Source organism: Aulonocara sp. 'chitande type north' Nkhata Bay, linkage group LG8, assembly GCF_057382095.1.
Source record: "Aulonocara sp. 'chitande type north' Nkhata Bay isolate Kocher_YH1m ecotype deep benthic linkage group LG8, A_spYH_male_GT1.1, whole genome shotgun sequence".
Classification (NCBI taxonomy): domain Eukaryota; kingdom Metazoa; phylum Chordata; class Actinopteri; order Cichliformes; family Cichlidae; genus Aulonocara; species Aulonocara sp. 'chitande type north' Nkhata Bay.
The window spans coordinates 11,069,130-11,090,030 of record NC_141351.1 but is presented as its reverse complement, the minus strand read 5'-3'; the positions used below and the strand labels follow the sequence as shown (position 1 = coordinate 11,090,030).

The following is a 20,901-nucleotide window of genomic DNA, read 5'->3' as shown; positions in this document are numbered from 1 at the left end:
AAGAATCGGCGACAGTCACTGCATTTACCTTACGGTAGTCGGTGCAGAAACGTGGGGTGCCATCAGACTTGGGCGTAAGTAAACATGGAGAGCTCCAAGGGCTGTGACTCGGTGTCGCCAAACCATTCTCCACTAGATAATTGACCTCCTTCCTCATCACCTCGCGCTTTCCCATAGGGCAGCGGTACGCGTGCTGTTTGATTGGGGTTGCGTCACCAACATCGATATCATGTTCACAAACATTAGTACGCGAGGGCACATCACCAAAGAGAGAGGGGTAGGAGTGCAGTAGATTAAGCACATCTTCGCATTGTGAAGGGGACAGATGAGACAAGTGGGCCGTTACTTCGGCTAAGTAAGCTGAATTCGCCAACCGTCCACACTGTTGTCCCTCAGAAAGTATATGCAGATCGTTGTCAGCACTGGCCTCTACACTCAGCACGGTGGCAGAGACAGAGCTGGAGGTTGCCGCACTGGCAACAGTCTCATGGGTTTCCCTATCATGGTAGGGTTTTAACATGTTGATGTGGCACAGGCGCGTTTTCCTCCTGCGCTCTGGGGTACTGAGAACATAATCTGTCTCAGACACTTTCCTCACTATGACGTACGGTCCCACGAAATGGGCCGTAAGAGCAGAACCAGGCACCGGTAGCAACACTAAAACCTTGTCCCCAGCCTGAAAATGCCTTTTCACAGCCTTTCTGTCATGCCACGTCTTCATGCACGCCTGGGCGGTACACAGGGCCTCTTTCGCTAATGAGGTAGCACGTTGCCAACGATCCTTACATGTCTTCACAAAATCTGCCACGTTAGTTTTTGGAACACCCCCACTAAGGAACCTCTCTTTCAACATCTTTAGCGGGCCCCGCACCTCGCGGCCAAACACAAGGGTAGCTGGGCTGAACCCTAAGGACTCTTGCTTAACATTGCATATTGCAAACAGTACAAAGGGGACACCCTCATCCCAGCTTCTGCCTGTGTCATGGCAGTACTTTTTTAGCATGGCCTTAAGTGTTTGGTGCCAACACTCAAGTGCACCTTGCGACTCTGGGTGATAAGCACTAGACACAGAATGAGAGACGCCCAGGGAAGCTAAAGTCTGTTTAAATGCTCGAGATAAGAAATTAGTTCCCTGGTCTGTTTGCACTGTTTTTGGAAGACCAAAGGTGGTGAAAAACTTGATTAGCGCCTTAGTAATGTTTGCAGTGGTGACCCTCCGCAGAGGAATTGCTTCAGGGAACCGCGTGGACAAACACATTATGGTCAACAAAAACTGATTGCCTGCTCGTGTTCTTGGCAACGGACCAACACAATCGACCAAAACATGCTCGAATGGCTCACCAACAGCAGGTATTGGACATAGTGGGGCGGGGGGCACAGTTTGGTTTGCCCACCAGTTGACACGTATGACAAGTATTACAATACTTCGCAACATCTGCCTTCATTGCCAGCCAGAAGAAGTGCTGCAGAATACGGTCATATGTTTTAGTTATCCCCAAATGTCCTGACCATGAATGGTCATGGGCTAATTGTAGCACGTGCTGACGCAAACTAGCCGGGACCACTATCTGTTGGACTACACTCCAGTCCTCCCCTTGCTTTGAAGTCCACCTGCGCATTAGCAATCCATCACATACAACAAATGTCTGCTTCCTGTCTCCTGTCAGATGATCACTCTCATCTACGGCAGCAAAACATTTGGTTAACGATGGGTCTGCTTTCTAGCCGGTACCTCTCAACCTCACACCTGGTCCATAGGTGTAGACACTGATGGTTCTACAACCTGGCCTGGAACGTGAGGCGCCGCACTTGGTCCAGCCGGGCCGGGTGTGCTCGGGGGTTCTTGCATTACAACCACCCTCTTCTCCAACAACCCGGACACCAGAGTGGCTTTCAGCTCGGCTTTGTGTAGACCAGTGGAGACACTGATCCCGTAATTTGTAGCCAGCTCATGCAGATCCCTCTTCCTACAAACATCCAGCAGGGCAAGCGACGGCTCTGCCGTAAACCCAGCAATATCAAAAGTGGCCATGAAAACTCAAAACGGCCTGCAAAACACAAGCAAACCACTAAAGGGCCACACACAACGCCTTCACTACAGAACTACACACAGGCGAAAGAAAAATGTGTTGTGTCAAGTCAACCATTAATTAAAAAATTCTACCCACACTCCCCCGAGTCCTGCCTACTCAGACTCTAGCATGTCCTAGCTTCTGGAGCGTACCAGGCTCGAGGCCACTTTAAAGGCAAATCATCAAGTGCCACAGGCACCGACAAGCCTACCCCCAACAGAGAATTAATCCCCACCCGGGTTTGCTCCGAAAATAAAAAAGGCAAAACAAAAAACGAGTGTCCGAAGGAAGAGCAAATGCTCAGCTAGACACTCCCCTGTGCAAGCCGGGGAGAGCAGCAGCTAGCCAAATGACCTTCACACAACACACAAACACTTGTAATCAACCCAATTCCTTTCATTCCGATCCCGGACGAGCCCCCACTTTGTTACGTCCCCACTTAAAAGCTAGGCGATGAGGGTGGGGGACAGTAACAGTTAGATCCAGGTGGACTGAAAAGAATGCCAGGCAGAGATATTTAATATAAAATAGATCTTTATTGTAGGCAAACACCTCAATAATCATATAAATGGCAACAACAAAAGGAGACAGCACCACTGCTTTAATGAGAAATCAGGGAGGTCAACCCAAAGTGGTAATGGCCACTTCAACAAAGGAAGCAACAATAAGGCTTCAACAGAAAGAGACAGCAACGCTGCTAGCAAACAATATCCAGGCAGGCCACACAAACTAATGAAGGCCGCCGTCACTCCTGGGCAATCACTGCTCAGTTAAGCACTACTCACAAAGAGCCACACACCAGAAGGTTGGTCACACGCAGCAGGCTGTTCCACACCTAGGCCAGTAGCACACTCTGACCAGCAAAGAGGAAATCCACCAGAAACCTCTCCCTTCTCCTCCACACTGCTCTTCTCCAGCTTATATCACCCCTGAGGGTAATTGGTTGTAACGAGAGCAAATGAGCAGCAGGTGTGACCTAAAGGAGAAGGCAGGGGCAGAGAGAGACAAGGGGAGGGGCCAGAACGAAGGAGGAGGAGAGGGAGAAGACAACACCACGCCCACACACTCCCACAGCCTCCCAGGATGTAACACATGAGTATGATCATACACTACTATTCTTATTGTATATATTGTATATCTTATTCATCTGTTCCTCTGTCTCTCCTGCTGCTTTGAGCATGTACATGACAAAAGAATTTCCCTCAGGATAAATAAAGTTATTCTTATTCTTATATATACAGCTCTGCTCCAGTTCTTTCACCTAAATACACTGATGAGTTTGCAAAACAGATACAAATTTAAAGGAGGAATAAGGAATCTTAATCTGTCTACTCCTTTTGAATACCTAACCTCTAGGTTACTCCATGGCAAATGCTAAAACCCGACGTGGCTCTCTGACAGTTGTTGGTGCTCCAAGATATAAACACAGAGGAGTAGTGGTCTCTGTTAACAGAGAAAACTTTGAAAATCAAAAGATCGAGCCATTGGCATCACAGGTATGTATTTACAGCAGAATGAATGAGATTGTAAAGTGTATATAAATTACTTTCCCAAATAAAAGAATAATAATGTGTTCCTTATACAGTATCAGACTGGTGAATATTTCGGGGCAGAGGTGTGTACCATGGACATAAATAATGATGACATCACTGATCTAATCTTCATATCAGCCCCAATGTACATGGAGCCTGATAGAGAGGGGAGAGTTTATGTTTGCAGATTAACTCGTTTGGTAAATCAAAGTTTTATCTACTACGATTAAATGAATCAATTTATTCGTCATATTGTTGTTGACCATAAAATATTTATTCCCCTCCTTTCAGTTTGTGGAGTGTAATTTTGATGATCCGTTAGTACTAAGAGGACATGCAGCTGTCAAAGGAAGGTTCGGCTCTTCTCTTGCTGTGCTGCCTGATCTAAACTCAGATGGATTCAGGGATTTGGCAGTTGGAGCACCTTTGGAGAATAATGGTGAAGGCAGCATCTACATATTCCACAGTGAAGGAGGCGAAAGAATCAGTCCTACTTACTCACAGGTACACAACATAAAAAAAGTCACAAAGATGACTAAACTTATTTATCACTATACGACCTGCAGCTTAATTAATTAAAATGTTTCCATGCGTACAGAGAATTACTGGCTCTGAGGTCCAGTCAGGACTGAAGTTCTTTGGTTTGTCAATCAGTCAGTCTTCTTTTGATCAGAGTGGTGATGAACTGCCTGACTTAGCGGTGGGTTCAAAGGGCACAGTTGTCTTACTGAGGTAAGTCACAGTCCAGATAGATACTCCAGTCATGTGTTATTATTGTCTGTGGTATGTCTACCAACTTTGTCAAGATAATGTAATCATACATTACTGTTGTCTATTGTAATTCTGCAGTATTTGTTGATATACATATTTACAGTATGCATTAATCGTCACATATTTAGATACATTTTAACATTAATTATTATAAAAACGGCCCAGATTTTTAGAATATCACACTTCTATAATATTTTCTAGAAAGCATTAATAATTGATGATAAATTATTACATAAATCATTAACTCTAATTTACACCATTTCCAGTAAGAATTTTATGGTTTCGGTGATTTAGAGCCAAATTTTGTTAAGTTTTTAGTTTTGGAGTTTCTAGTCATCCCCAGTGTTTCCCTCTACACTCAAACTTCCGCCTCTGAATTATTAGTTTATCATTGTCAGTTTTGTTTTGTTTCCCATTTCCCTTGTTATCTGGTGTGTTTATATTGTCTCTATGTGTTCCATGTTGCATCATCACTCTGCATGTTTAGACTGCATGTTTACCCTGTTTGCTTTTGTTTTGAAAAGAAGCATTAAAGCTACCTTTTGAGTTTAGATATTGTTTTTCGGGTCCATATTTTCCTTTCCGTGCAGCTTAACCCAGACAATTAGAAATCAAATGTTCTCTTTCAAAAAGGAAGTAACATCTGGCTGAAGAAGGCTCAGGGAGGGGCAGCCGTTTGCCATATTGTTCATGTGTCTTTTCTTACTTTCCAGATCAAGACCCATAGTAATGGTGAGAGCTGAGGTATCGTTTAGCCCAAAGAAAATCCCTACACAGAATGTAGACTGCTCAAAACCATTGGAGAACACAGCTACAGTCTGCTTTACTATGAGCAGAGTGTCTACAGTCAACAAAGGTTCATCATGCATTTCACTTTCTAAACCACTGCACATCATTTATTTCTAATTTATGTATACTTCTAATGAAATTACATTTGCAGTATTAAAATCAAATTCTATTTCTCTATTTCAGCTCGTGCAATGATTGATTACACTATAACACTGGATGCCACTCGCAAGCCTCCAAACAACCGAGCTTACACCAGTGGTAAACAACAAGAGCAGTCTGGATCAGTTACTGTTGACTTAGAAAGAAAAGAATGTTCAGATATAAAATTGCTCATTGATGTAAGATCTAAGTTTTAAGTCATTAAACTCTAGATTTTGTTTAAATCATTTTATTTTTAAGACTCCTCCAACATTGAATCTAAACTTCTTCTTGCAGGCTTGCCCTGAAGACGCTCTCAATGAACTTTCCAATGAGCTCAAATTCACATTTAATGGTTCGCCCTCAAACACAAATCTCAGACCAAGTCTGGCCCTGCAAACTCAAACATCCATTTATCTTGTAAGTAAACTTTTTAAAAACACTGTTAACTGAGCAACTGAGGCTAGTCTTTATGAAGTTATGAGAAACCTTTAGGTTGGCCCTTAACTTTACTGAATCCATGTTATTATACTCATGGAACTGACTAATACATCTTTGAGAGACTTCTGCTGAAGTACTGGTAGTAAACGAGTTACTGTTAGTGCAGTGATGGTCTCTTAAAGCTGAGCCTCTGGGGACCTGCCTGTTGTTGTACTGTTGTTGTTGTTCACAAATGAACATCAAATAGAAAAAAAAATGTATATATTTTTTTACAAGTTCATAAGCAATTCTACATCCCGGTCAAAAACATAAATAAGAAATAGACTCTACATATAAGTTATAATATAGTATACATTACTGTACGTTACCACTGGTTAATTACGAAACCATGTGAGGGGAGGGACCTCACAGCCAGGGCTGGACTGGGACAAAAAATCAGCCCGGGCATTTTGACTAGAGACCGGCCAACCAAAAATGTGACGTCATTCAGGGGTAAAACCGCAAAGGATTCTGGGAACTTGTGGCAAGAGGTACTAGCGCATGCAGGCTTTCAATTGAACTCAGTTACACAGCGATAAAAAGAAACACAAAAAATGCCAAGAAGCTGTTGTATTATTAACTGCAATAGCCGGTGTTGTGCCAAAAACTGATTGTCTGCCAAAAACTGATTGCTCATATTTAAATTGCTATAAGTAACTTGTTGGGCTATAATATGTGAAACATATGTCAAATGCATCCCTCATGGATGACATAAAGTCATCTCTCCATCTCCATCTCTCTCTCCTGCTCTTTTATTTCTCTCTCTCGCTCCATCTCTCTCTGCTGCTCTTCTGTCTCCTCTGTCACAGACTTCTCCACTTTTGATGATAAATCAGCCTGGTGCAACATGTAAGGATTGGCACAATTTGTTAAGATTTTGAGGAGTTTGAGAAACGAACCTTAAGCATAAAATAAAATTTACTATCAGTAACTTCATAGCCTCTGTCATGCTAGCTAGTACGCAGTACCAGTTATTCTAAGCGACTGTAAAAAGTCAGCACAACTGTCCAGCTATGCTCACAGCACAAGCAGACTCTCAACCTATTATATGACTGTGCTGTATGTTGTTATATTTTTTTTCTATTATGTTTACAAATGTCAAGAAGTCACAAGCAAAGTGAGACCACATCATAGCACATGTTTAAACAAGAAAGGTTTATTCATCAAATTTATTTATGGATTAAATAGACATAACACTATTTTGTCCATGTATAAAGCACAACAGTATCAGACAGAAATGTCACATGATATTAAACAGAGGTTAAATAACCAATTGAACTCTGTAGAGTGAGCAATTATAAAGAAGTTCATTTTAATTTGTAGATTCAAGCTGCTCTTCATATTTCTGGCCACCAGATCAGAGGCGGAGCCAGACATTTGAAACACCTGGGGCTTAGCCCAAAGGTAGTATGCATGTGGGATTTTTTTTTTTTTTTTGGGGGGGGGGGGGGGGGGTAGAAATGACTGAAAGATTAGTTGGCTCTGCTTTGAGTTTTGTTCAAAAAAGAATGACTTCATATAGGGAAAAATATAGATCACATATGCAGGACACCTTAAGCTAGTTTTTTAATTAAGCAGCAAGGCAGAACAAAATCAGGGCTGTATCAAGACACGAGGACTAAACTCCGGAATTAAAACAGGACTCCAACAGTTCAAAATCAGGACTACTTGGGACTTAACCAAGACAGAACCAGAATCAGAACTAGATGATAGTAGCACTAAAAATCATCATAGACCTGCACTACACTTATTTTTTAATTCTACCAAAGTACACTATTTAGATTGAGAAAAGTTTATATAATTATTTAGCCTTGTTGTGCAAACAAGCCTGCAGAACTTAATAAATATAGAATTTGAAAAATAACAAACCTAAAAAGAAACACTAGGTACAAGATACATGAGTACCTATGATACGGTGATACTTTTGGCAAACGACGATTTGACTAACATGTGTGTCTCACCTGCTCTTGTTCCATCTCTGTTCTGTCCTCATTCTCCATCTCCCTCTCTGCTCCTCTCTCTCTCCCTCTCTGTCCCCCTCTCTCTCTTTGTGCTGACAATCATCAAATATACAGTTGAAACCAGATATTTACACACTCTTCAGATAAAAACACTTTTTTAATTGTAACATCAAATCAGACTAAATGTTTATTTTTTTTAGATTGATAAATATAAAAAGATATTTGTTAACTTTAAGAGTAAAGAGATAAACTGTCTGTATTTCTTAATTGCAATTGGCACCAAATTGTATTCAAAATTGAGCCACACTTATGGAGCTCCACAATTCTTTTCCTGGTGTTTTGGTTGACATCTCTTGATTTTCCCATGTCACAGAAACAGGCTCTGTGTTTTGCCTTATATGCATCCGCAGGTGTGCCACCAATTTACTCACATGGACTCTACTAACCTATCAGAAGCTTCTTCAGCTCAGAATGGAATCGTCTGGAGTTTCTTATTAATTAACAATAAACTTAGTGTACATGTACTCCTACATTTGATGAAAGTGATAAAAAAAACAGAAAGCGCTGTCTCTCTTTATTCTGACATTTAACTAATTCTAACTATATTTCAATATTTATCTAAAACAAAAGTTTACGCTAAATTGATGTTGTACAGTAAAAATGTTTTATGTTTTCTCCCTAAAGTGTAAATATCTGGTTACAAATGTGAATATCCTGCTCTGTACTGAAACCCCTCTTGTTTTGCATAGAAATATACTGAACAACATACAAAGCATAATATATAAAATAACATTTACCTGAGTTTTTTCTTTGAAAGAACCCTCTAATGTCCATTCTTATATTTCAGTACATAACTGAAACCGATTTAGTCGGGGAGGGTAAGAACTGAAAATATGAAATAAACACACGTAAGCTAAGACTCTCTAAAAAAAATAGCATGTGTTCGGCTTTTCATTTCGCCACTTGTTGATTCACTTGAACAGCAAGTAACGTAATATTGGTCAAGTGATCAGTTTGATATCAATCTTTCGTGATGCACCATCATATTTACATTATTTGTACAGTACGAATGATTTGCTTTGGTACCTGGTAGAGCAGGGCGATATGGCCAAAAATATTTATCACGATATATATTTGAAAATTTGCGATAACGATATAACTGACGATATAATTGATGCAAGACGAAATACAACTCCACAACATTACTAGCGCAAAAAGACAACCTTCCATTTATTTTCACTTAAACAAGAAGCTGGTTTTTATGTACATTAAAGCTTTATAAAAATGTAACAGTGCAAATGCAAATTCCTTGCTGAAAGTTTAACCAAAAGGCATTTCCAGTAGAAATGGGCTGACATATCCTGAGCATAACCATGTATAATATCCACTGAAATTAAAAAGAGGTGCTTTGCAACATTAAACTGCAGTGTGCAGTACGTATTTTTCGGCCCATAAGGTGCACGGGATTATAAGGCACATTAAGCGAAACAAAGCAGTCAGATAAATCAAACTTTATTAAACTCATTCTTCTTGCTTTCTCCACTTCTGTACCATTGATTCATTAATGTTGAATTCTCTGGCAGCTGCTCTATTCCCATGTTGTTGCAGTATTTTAATGACTAACCTTGTATTGTGAATGGATTATCTCAGTTGTTCTACTGACTGCAGTTTGGTCCGTTTACAGCATCCTGCCATGCGATTGCATTTGTCTCTAACTATCAGGAACGTTAACTTTTATAAGTGGAAAAGTGTTAGTGTTCGTCCTCCAGCTTCACTGTTTATGTTATGCTAACATAGCTGTGTCGCTAGCGATCACGTAGCACATCATTATATACCAGCTAGCCCAACTTCAGTAACCCTACAAACATCACTGCTGTTTAGTTTCCTGTCTTCATTTATGTTGGAAGTGATAGCAGAGCTGTACGTTTGAATTTTTTCAGAAATCTCTCAGTCAGAACATGCAATATCATGCTTGGGTAACTAGCGAAACTAGCGAGCTAACTTCTGCTAGCTTCCTGCTAACTTCTAACTCCGTTAAATGTAATAAATTTTGTTTTCATGGATGCCTGGAAGTTAAACTTCATAGTTACACCTGGTAAAGCAGCAATGCTGATCGTTTTATTAAAGTACCTGGTCAAACTTAAGCTCTCCTTAGTATGGCTGGCTCCTTTCTCCAACAGTGCACTCACAGGCAGCAGCTGCCCCGCCCCCTCGCTCAGTCGCTTAGTGCCTGAGCTCGGATCATACCAATATCAGGGGGGATTCACGCACAGTCGTAAATTCCCACAGTGTGCACTATGTGCTTCGAATATTGTGTGTACTTTTTGTTTTATACAGTTGTCAGCAAGGCATCTAACTATGAAAAAATTACACTCCAAAAGACCCCGGGCTTCTGACAAAACAACCCGGGCTTAAGCCCAGTAAGCCACCCCCACGCTCCGCCCCTGCACCAGATGTCACCAAAGAGGACTGTGTTCAAACGCGTTGAGTAACGAGTTTGTGATGTGTTACAGACAAAATAGTATTTTACTTATTAAACTTCGTGATTCACCCAGCAGTAGGGGGTGACTATTATTGTTCTTCACGGCCTTGTGCAGTGGTATTTCCTGCATAAAAGCTGTACCAAGAACCTTTCTACTTTTACCTTTACTTTCTCTACTCTACTTTTGCCACTGATGAGAACTTGTGCAGTTCTCACCTGCTTGAACAGTAGCAAACAAATTTTACATTTTGAAAAAAAGAACAAATTCAAAATACACAAACATTCACCTTATTAAAAGTGCTTCTGTCTAAGATCAGTTTCTTGGCTGAATTGAATGAAGAATATAAACAAAAATCATTGTTCCTGGTATAAAGTACCACTACTTGGAAAAACACACAAACTGGCTGCTGTTCATTAGCAACCAGCCATTGTTCCTCTTGGGCATCGTGCATTAATTAGTGACTAAAACAGATGCTTGTTTTATTTTTAAATTGGAGTAACATGAAGGCAACCTGTCTACCTGCAGAGAATGTTTGTGGAGTTGTCAGATGACTTGATATCACAGTTACAAATGTTCTAATTATTACTATTTCTGATCATTTTTCTATATATTTTTTAAAAAAATTGTTTGTCTCTCAAAACAAAAACCAACCAAAATATCAAAAGGTATTATGTCAGTGCCATACAATATTATTTATTATAACTTTATTTCTGAATTTTCAAAGTGTACATTACCAGTACTTTTATCATGTGATGAAATAACCATCTCTGTGGTACCATTTGTCATCATATCTATCATATTGTTCCAGTGAGAAATGCAAATATATGTAGTATAGCACCTTGGAGAAACAGTGAAAAGGTAAGAATGGCAAAAAGAATCTGAAGGAGAAACAGAGGCTGCAGCCTGACTGCTCATCAGTTTGTTACCTGTTGAAGATTAGGGTCTGGCTGCTAACCTGAGGTCGACATTCACCCAGCAAACATCACTCTGGGTACCGTACTTGGCTAGCTTAGCATCAGCATGGTGTCTGTGCAGGTGATTGCGAAGAGCTGAAGTTGTGTTAGCAGCATGATTCTGTCCCTAATGCAGTTTACACTTTACCATCAAGCTCCCATTCTTAATAAATAAAAGTACTGTCCATATCCATGCTGTAGATCTGCAGCACATACTGTAACTGAAATCAGCTGATTGTTGTGCAAGTATAATTTGAACAGATGAGTGAAATCCCGAGGCAAGCAGACTAATTCCAAGGAGCTGAAATACTAGGAACCCTTCTTGATTCCCTCCTCTATTCACTTCATTGACTCCTATGTCCATTTAAAATCCTTGTTTTGCTTCATAAAACACTTTTTTTTTAGTAAAACCTTTAAATCATGTAAAACTGCTACCCCAGTCTCTCAAACGACCTCACATCAGATCCGGTGAAAGCTTTTTGAACTGTTCCCACAATTAAATTAGAAGTGTGCTAAGGGGGGATTTCTGTTACTGTGGCTCTGTGTTTACATTCAAAACAGACTCAAACAGCCTTTAATTCTTTACAGTTAGAGCCAGTGTTGGGACTAACAAGTAACGCGTTACAGTAACTACGTTATTATTGTGGTAACGAGCACGGTAACTAGTTATTATGCCAAAATCAGGAACGCGTTAGTCGTTACTGGGATTTAGATAGGGTCGTTACTCGTTACTTTGTGTGGTGGGTATCGCGGAGCTTCCACAGATTCAGTAACATTAGCAAGTGGTGGAGGCCAGCAGGTGGATGAAGGAAAAGGGAGGCAGAAGGAAAAGAGACCCGAGGCGGCCGCCGGTCCAAGTGTGAACTGAACTTCAGGTAAGAAGTTATGACCTGCAGTCTATCTGGGTCAGATATAAACCAAGTTTAGGTGGAGTTTATTTTCGTTATTCTGACTTTTTCCGTACTGCGTGCTAGCTAGCATGACGGAGTTTCTATACAGCTGGGTGGTGCTATGAGGTTAATGATGTTGAACTTTATTTTGTTCATAAGTTATTAGAGTTGCCAACCGTCCCGTCTGGTATTCAGAGAAAATATTACGCGTTTCTTATTGAGGTGAAAAGGAACAGTTTGTCCCGTAATTCAGCTACAATGAAAAAGGCACAAAGCTGGAGTTATTCTGTGTCTTTGCTGCACAGCTGCCTCTTCTTCTTTCATTCTCCCCCCTCCCTCTCCCGTTTCTACTTCAATCATGAAAACTGATCAATGATCAGCTGATCGGCTCTCTTGTTTGTTTATCGCTCACTTTGCGCCGAAAGAGGAAACCAGCCGATGTCGCGCTAAACAACAGCAGCACATTTAAGCTTGATCAGCTGTTGTTAGAATTTATTTAATATTAATTTCTAGTATCAGCTGATGTTTGCTGGAGCCACAGCTGCAAAAAAAGCTGCTGGTCATGATATGGTTTGGTTATCTGGTGAGAGGGAAACATGAAGATGAAACCAGGAGATGTCCTTACTGAATCATCAGAGCTGAACAGGTGATGGAGAAACAGGTTTACCTTTTAGGTGACATGAATGAGTTGAAGGGAAGTTATGAACTGTTTCTGAGAGACAAATAACCCCAGGATCCTTTTTTAGGTAGCTGACAGCTGGTAACTGTGCAGGTGCGGATCTAGCAAAGTGTTGCCAGGGGGGCATGTAGGGCATTAACAGGGAAAGGGGGGCACAAAGAAATACTTTTCTTTCTTATTCTCATTTAAAATGTCTAGCTTTTAAAAAATAAGTATCTGAATCTTTCAACAAACGATTGATAGATTGATGCATATATACCATCAAAACAGTGTACATCACTGTCACAACAGTGTTTATTTTCATTCAAAGGCTTTATGATTTTTCCTATAATGGTGGGCTAGTCTCTAGTCAAAATGCCCGGGCCAATTTTCTGTCCCAGTCCAGCCCTGTATGCAGCTCATCTGCAGTCTGGTGTTGCCTACATCTTCCTATTCAGAAGGCAGAATTTCCGAGTTCTGAGTACAATCGAAAGCACCACGACTGCAGTTTTTGTGTTGGATGTAAAAGGCGCACATGACTCTGTGACGTAGGCTAGAATCATGGCAGCAGTCAATGACGGTCCAGGCGTGGGATTTCTCTCGTGGAAATATGCACATTATCTTTTCCTTTCTATTGGTAGGTGGCACAGTGCACTTGTGGCAAGTAAGCAAGCTAGAAGACTGGCAAAGTTATGGAAGAAACACATTAACAAGAGAATTCTGAGTAAAACCAAAGTTACTTTCCCTAGTATCAAACCAAATCAAATCACTTTTATTGTCACATCACATGTGCAGGCACACTGGCACAGCACATGCGAGTGAAATTCTTGTGTGCGAGCCCCACAAGCAACAGAGATGTGCAAACACAACAACACAAACGAGCAAAATACAAGAATGGCCAACCTGAAACTAATAAATATATGTACAATATATAATAGTGTATGCATTTCTGGATGTGTATACTAAATATTTTCCTACGTGTGTGTGTGTGTGTGTGTGTGTGTGTGTGTATACACATTTTTACAAATTAAATAGTAAAAAAAATAAAATAAAATAATAATAATAATAATAATAAAATATATAAAATATACAGAGTTGAATATGTGCAAAACAAGTGGCATTTATATACAGTGTGGAGTGCATAATGTTGAAGTTCCAGTAGTGAAGCTGAGGTGTCTATGACGTGTTCAGCAGTCTGATGGCCTGATGGAAAAAGCTGTCTCTCAGTCTGCTGGTACGGGACCGGATGCTGCAGAACCTCCTTCCTGATGGAAGCAGTCTGAACAGTTTATGGCTGGGGTGACTGGAGTCCTTGATGATCCTCCCCGCTTTCCTCAGGCAGCGCTTCCTGTAGATGTCTTGGAGGGAGGGAAGCTCACCTCCAATTATCCGTTCAGAGCACCGCACTACTCGCTGGAGAGCTTTGCAGTTGTAGGCGGTGCTGTTGCCATACCAGGTGGTGATGCATCCAGTGAGGATGCTCTCAATGGCACAGTGATAGAAGGTCCTGAGGATGCGGGGGCTCATGCCGAATCTTTTCAGTCTCCTGAGAAAGAAGAGGCGCTGCTGCGCCTTCTTCACTGTTTTGTTTGTGTGTACTGACCACGTAAGATCCTCAGCCAGATGTACACCAAGGAACCGGAAGCTGCTCACTCTCTCCACAGCAGCGCCGTTGATGGTGATGGGGGTGTGTACTTCTCTGCACCTCCGGAAGTCCACTATCAACTCCTTTGTCTTTGCGACGTTGAGGGTGAGATGGTTGTCTTGACACCAGTGGGTCAGGGCGCTGACCTCCTCCCTGTAAGCCGTCTCATCACCGTTGGTGATAAGACCCACCACTGTAGTGTCGTCCGCAAACTTCACAATGATGTTGGAGCTGTTAGTGGCTGTGCAGTCGTAGGTGTAGAGTGAGTACAGGAGAGGGCTCAGTACACACCCCTGTGGAGCACCAGTGTTCAGTGTGATGGGGGATGAGGTGATGCTGCCCAGTCTGACCACCTGGCGTCTGTCAGACAGGAAGCTAAGGATCCAGCTGCAGAGGGAGCTGCTCAGTCCTAGATCCTGCAGTTTCCTGTCCAGCTTCGAGTGAACGATGGTATTGAATGCTGAGCTGTAATCTACAAACAGCATCCTCACATACGTGTCTCTCTTCTCCAGGTGTGACAGGGCAGTGTGTAGTGTCAGGGCTATGGCATCATCAGTGGACCTGTTGTGGCGGTATGCAAACTGTAGAGGGTCCAGTGAGTCGGGTAGTGCAGAGCAGATGAAGTCCCTGACCAGCTTCTCGAAGCATTTGCTTACGATGGGGGTCAGGGCTACAGGTCGCCAGTCGTTCAATGAGGAGATGGTGGAGGATTTGGGTACAGGGACGATGGTGGCCATTTTGAAGCAGGCTGGGACTACAGACAGAGAGAGGGAAAGGTTGAAGATGTGCGTGAACACTCCAGCCAGCTGAGCCGCGCATGACCTGAGGACGCGGCCGGGAATCCCGTCCGGACCAGTAGCTTTGCGTGTGTTCACCTTCCTGAAGCACTTCCGCACATCCTCCTCAGACACAGTGTGCGCACTGACGTCATCCGCGGTGCGCACACTGTCCGGTCTCATGGTGTTCGCTGTGTCGAATCTAGCGTAGAATACGTTTAGATCCTCACACAGAGAGGCCGTGGTCTGCGGTGTGCTGGTTTTCCCTCTAAAGTCTGTGATCGTGTTTAGTCCCTGCCACATACTCCGAGGGTTGTCAAACTGTTGCTCCACCCTGTCCCTGTACTCACGTTTGGCTGCTTTGATCGTCTTCCGGAGTTGGTAATGTGCGTGTTTGTAGTCCGATGTGTTCGCGGAGGCAAAGGCGGTGTTCCGTGCCGCGCGAACATCTCCGTTAATCCAGGGTTTTTGATTTGGGAAGGATTTGACTGTTCTGGATGGGACGACATCTTCCACGCATTTCCTGATAAATCCACAGACTGAGTCTGTGTATTCATCAATGTCTCTGGCGGCCACGTGAAACATTTCCCAGTCCGCGTGATCAAAACAGTCCCGCAGCGCAGACTCCGATTGGTCCGTCCAACAGTGCACCGCCCTCCGGGTTGGAGCTTCCTGTTTCAGCTTCTGCCTGTAGGCGGGCAGGAGCAGGATGGAGCAGTGATCTGATTGGCCGAATGGGGCGCGGGGGAGGGCTTTGTACGCATCCCGTAAAGAGGTGTAACAGTGGTCGAGTAGCCGGTTTCCACGTGTGTTGAAAAGGATGTGTTGATGGAGTTTTGGTGAGACTTTCTTCAGGTTTCCCTTATTAAAGTCTCCGGCTGTGACAAACGCTGCCTCTGGGTGTGCGGTTTCCTCGCTGCTGATCGCGCTGTACAGTTCCCTGAGTGCACGGTCAGTGTCGGCTTGTGGGGGAATGTAAACAGCCGTAATAATCACTGCTGTAAATTCCCTCGGTAGCCAGAATGGCCAGCACTTAATCATCAGGTACTCCAGGTCCGGTGAGCAGAAGGATTTGACCGGGTGCACGTTCGCATAATCACACCAGCTGTTGTTGATCATGAAACACACACCACCGCCTCTGCTTTTCCCAGTAAGATCCTGTGACCTGTCCGCGCGGTGCACAGAGAACCCCGGCAGTTGTATTGCGGAGTCCGGTACTTTGTCCGATAGCCAGGTTTCTGTGAGGCAGATCACGCAGCAGTCCCGCATCTCTCGCTGGAATGAGATCCGTGCCCGAAGCTCGCACAGCTTGTTCTCCAGAGACTGCATATTAGCCAGTAATAAACTGGGTAACAGTGGTCTGTAAGTGCGCCGTCTCAGTCGAACCAGAACGCCAGATCTTCTCCCTCTGCGTCGGCGTTTGCGGCCTCCAGGGCCAGAGAACAAAGGCGTCTCAGGTGAGATGAATGGGGGGTCTGCAAACGGAGCGTCCGTGTTGCAAAACTTGAACTCCGGAAAGTTATAAGAAAGACCGTCTTTTATGTCCAGTAAGGTTTGTCGGTCGTACACAAGGAGACAAGTGCTGCTCGTGAAAAAATAAAGGAAAAGTAAAATTAAACACAGAAGAAAGCCGTTGCTTGGGGGAGCTCGCGACGAGGCTGCCATACTCGGCGCCAAAGTAACGAGTAACTTGAAGTAGCTGAGTTACTTTTGAGAGAAGCAACTAGTAATGTAACTAAGTTACTATTTTAAAGTAACTTACCCAACACTGGTTACAGTTAATAACTGTGTTTTTATGTGAATGTATTCACTTTTGTTTTCTGTCTTTGTAAAGTTTTATTTTGTTGATTTTGTTGCCTGTACACACCTGCCTGTGTGGTGGCACATAAAATGTATATATAATGAAAAGTGTTAGATAAATAACAGTTAAAACTATAAATAGAATTGTGTTTGCATCACCATAAAACCACTTATTTAGTCTTTAAATAATGTATAATGTGTACTTTTTCATCATGCTCTCTTCCACAGTTAGGGTTTGAGATCAACTGTGGCACTGACAATACATGTGTTGATAACCTTAAAGTGGATTTCAACTTCACCAGGTGAGGCACAGTTACAAAACTTAAGCTTTGCTTGTGTGTCTTGTTTTCTTCAAATGTGTTATTATTTGCAAGTTGTATGTAATGTCACTTAACTTGTCCTTATTCAACCATCATTATTATTTTTGAAACTGATGACACTCAGTTGTTTTTTTGTGCTAACAAGCAAATATTAGAATGTTAACTCAGTAAAAAGGGATGATTTCTTTTTACATTTAGCATCAGTATCTTAGCACAGCCATTTTTACCTTACCGTTTGAGCTGAAACATTACATGGTTAATCAAAGCTCAAAGTAAATTATATTTGGTATACTCTGACATTTGTCTTGTCTTGTTTTCATTTATTCTCATCCGGCTTCATACCCTCCCAGATCAGAGGTTAAAGTGGGCATTGATGAGCTTTTGAATGTCACAGTCACAGTGGAGAACAGAGGAGAAAACTCCTACAACAGTCGTGTTATTTTCACGTACCCAGCTGGACTCTCCTACAGGAAGTTCACTATTCAGCAGGTAAAGCATCAGAATCAAGTCTGTATTAGTTGATGTGCCGCTCTTCCAATTCATCCAGCAGTGATTTTGTTTCTAACAAAGGGAAGAATTGAGTGCAACTCTTTGGACAGTGAAGCTGGTTTATCACGAGGAAGGACAGACTGTACTATTGACAAGCCAATTTTCAAGAGCAAAACTACGGTTTGTTTTTTAAACTGCATGTGTACAGAAAATCTTTTATCTCTTTGTTTTTTCTGACTTTTGCACAATTTAAACACAAACAAGTCACGTTCATCTCTCTCATTCAATTAAGGCTTCCTTCATTGTCTCCTATGGGATTGACACCAACAGTCAATTTGAGAGGGAGATCTTTGTCACTGCAAATGCCACCAGGTAATGTTTCTTTGGTACAGATACTCTTAATTTATGCTACAGCACCACAGATACAGAACAATGTTTTCTTTTCTTTTCTCTTTCAGTGGAAATCAGGAGCATGCACCTACAAGTGAACACTACCAAAAGAAATCGATTGATGTAAAATACAGCATTTTTATGACATTTGAAAGGTGTGTGTTGTTATGTTTGTAACAAAAGAAATCACACAGTAACAAATGTTCTATTAAATAATGTTTATTTAAACTTTAAAATATGTCTGTTTAGCTCACTCAGCTATAACAATTTCACATTTGGGAAGAACGATTTGAAGAAACCAGTCCAACAATCAGTTAAGGTAAAATATAACTTGTATATTTTTCATTGTATGATTTAGACCTAACTCTAATTCTTGGCTGTCCTTGTCTTTATTCTTTAGGTTACAAATGATATCAGAGCACTTAATTTCACTGTGGTGATCAGGGTTCCAGTGAGGCTTGGTGAAAAAGACATTTGGGTGGATTTGAGTAGCCTACAGGTAATATATATGTAATATAAATAGCTTAAAACTTTTGAATGGATGGAGACATGTGGTAAATTTAAGACCAATAAAACTTAAATTGAATGTATTTCAGATTCCAGATTGTCAGAAAGGAAATGATGAAGAACCAAGGGGCAGAGATTTTGTTCCAAAGATAAAAAAGAATAAAGTGGTGGTAAGTATGCATCTGCATTTTACCCATTCAAATGGGGCGACCGTGGCTCAGGGGGTTGGGAATCGCATCTGTAACCGGAAGGTCGCCGGTTCCTGGTCGTTGTGTCCTTGGGCAAGACACTTTACCCTACTTGCCTACTGGTGTTGGCCAGAGGGGCCGATGGCGCGATATGGCAGCCTCGCTTCTGTCAGTCTGCCCCAGGGCAGCTGTGGTTACAACTGCAGCTTGCCTTCACCAGTGTGTGAGAGTGAATGAATAGTGGCATTGTAAAGCGCTTTGGGTGCCTTGAAAAGCGCTATATAAATCCAATCCATTATTATTATTATTATTAAATGTAACCTGATTGCAGATTTGAACAAACAAACAAAAACACATTACACTGGCTCACAGCATGTGTTGCATCTTCTCTTTAAATCACAGGACTGCTCTGTAGCCACATGCAGAGTGTTCAAGTGCAACACGTTCCTGGAAAGACTGCAGAGTACGACGTACAAAATCTCTGCCAACATTAGTTCACGATGGATACAGCAGGTAACTGGAGGGATTATTGTTTTAAATGGTTGATTAATACATTTTTTAACAACAGTTTCTAAGCATGTACTAGTAACTAGGTTAAATCTTTAAGCTTTACATTTTTTCTTAGATTGGACTTCAGTCTGCTAAATACCTCTTGACCAGCACAGCCAGTCTGGAGTATGACAAAACCCAGTACATCTACTTTTCAACAGGGTCTGACAACAGTCCTCCTGTTCGCAGGGTGTGTACACATTATTTTCTCTTGTTTGAGTTATTAAGAGCTTCTTTGTTATCAACATCCTGTCACTTCATCCCTCAGATTGAGGCAGAGGTAGAAGTTTACCCTGAGCCAGATTTCACCAAAGAGATCGTTGGAGGATGTCTGGGAGGGTTGGCTTTTCTGGCCTTACTCACAGCTGGCCTGTATAAGGTGAAAGACTCCTCTTACACTTTTTCAGTTAATCGGTTATAAAGGTTTTAGAGAACATATCCTGGTTATTATATTTACTCATATACCTTGAATATTTTCATTCATTTTTAATGCATGATTGTTACATTTGGGCTTTTTTGCACTCCTAGGCTGGATTCTTCAAGAGCAAATACAAACAGATGATAAATGAAAATGCTGCAGATGGTCCGAGTCCTGGGACTGATGCAGGCACAACCCTAGCAGAGTAACAAAGTTCACATATGTAGTTGTACATTTAACTTATATGAGATCTATAGTTTTAGGAGTGAACATGGTACGTAGAAATGTCCATTCTACTACATTTGATTCCTCAAACAAAAACAGCTTGCTGTGTCTAATATCACTCATGCAGTTTCCTCACTGGTGGCCAAAACATTGAAAACAGGGTCACAATACTATATTTTTGAGGAATCCTTCTGCTCACGTTTCAATTTACATTACTCTAAACATTGTACAGTAAAATAATTGTCATCCCATTATGTACTGTAAAACTTATCAAATTCAAAAGATATAGTTAAAAAAACTTTGCTTGCTTTAAAAAAACTGAACTTGTAAAATGTGACTTGCTTTGTTGATAAAAATGGACAGGGTATGCGATTTTTTTAGCTTTGTGATGTGACTTATAATAAAAAGTATTTCTCATATGCCAATGTTTGTTATTTGCAGTATGTAAAAATATTTTGTTTTTGTTTTCATATGACTACGTTATAATCCGGTTGTTCAGTCTGACGTTACTAGCCGTGTCTGGGTCTAAACTCCGCTGCAGGTCCATATATCAAACGATCACTATGGCATTACTGAGAGTTGAAAAACTGTCTAAAGTCTTTCATCTTTAATAAAATGATCAGCGTTCTGCTCTACCAGGTGTAACAATTGAGTTTAACATCCAGGCATCCATGAAAACGGAATTTATGACATTTAACAGAGTTAAAGTTAGCAGGAAGTTAGCTCGCTAGCTTCTATCTAAATACAATATAGCATGTCTTGACTGCGGGGTTTTGGAAACAAATTAAAACGTACAGCTCTGCTATCACTTCCAGCATAAATGAAGACAGAAAACTAAACAGCAGTGACGTTTGTAGGGTTACTGAA

General features: G+C 41.6%; 1 protein-coding gene across 1 annotated transcript in view; it reads left to right on the top strand.

Moving 5' to 3' along the window:
* Nucleotides 1–20,453, top strand: part of LOC147323250 (integrin alpha-M-like) — a 32,636-nt gene extending 12,183 nt beyond the window's left edge. Inside the window, exons 12-30 of the mRNA XM_086303507.1 lie at nucleotides 3,429–3,568; nucleotides 3,658–3,804; nucleotides 3,896–4,108; nucleotides 4,203–4,336; nucleotides 5,089–5,231; nucleotides 5,348–5,502; nucleotides 5,600–5,722; nucleotides 17,177–17,250; nucleotides 17,619–17,757; nucleotides 17,839–17,937; nucleotides 18,050–18,129; nucleotides 18,216–18,302; nucleotides 18,397–18,466; nucleotides 18,548–18,646; nucleotides 18,744–18,824; nucleotides 19,245–19,355; nucleotides 19,468–19,581; nucleotides 19,660–19,770; nucleotides 19,920–20,453. Coding sequence (XP_086159633.1) covers nucleotides 3,429–3,568; nucleotides 3,658–3,804; nucleotides 3,896–4,108; nucleotides 4,203–4,336; nucleotides 5,089–5,231; nucleotides 5,348–5,502; nucleotides 5,600–5,722; nucleotides 17,177–17,250; nucleotides 17,619–17,757; nucleotides 17,839–17,937; nucleotides 18,050–18,129; nucleotides 18,216–18,302; nucleotides 18,397–18,466; nucleotides 18,548–18,646; nucleotides 18,744–18,824; nucleotides 19,245–19,355; nucleotides 19,468–19,581; nucleotides 19,660–19,770; nucleotides 19,920–20,018 — 2,219 coding nt within the window. The 3' untranslated portion in view covers nucleotides 20,019–20,453. The remainder of the gene's footprint in view (nucleotides 1–3,428; nucleotides 3,569–3,657; nucleotides 3,805–3,895; nucleotides 4,109–4,202; nucleotides 4,337–5,088; nucleotides 5,232–5,347; nucleotides 5,503–5,599; nucleotides 5,723–17,176; nucleotides 17,251–17,618; nucleotides 17,758–17,838; nucleotides 17,938–18,049; nucleotides 18,130–18,215; nucleotides 18,303–18,396; nucleotides 18,467–18,547; nucleotides 18,647–18,743; nucleotides 18,825–19,244; nucleotides 19,356–19,467; nucleotides 19,582–19,659; nucleotides 19,771–19,919) is intronic.
* The last annotated feature ends 448 nt before the right edge of the window (nucleotides 20,454–20,901 follow it).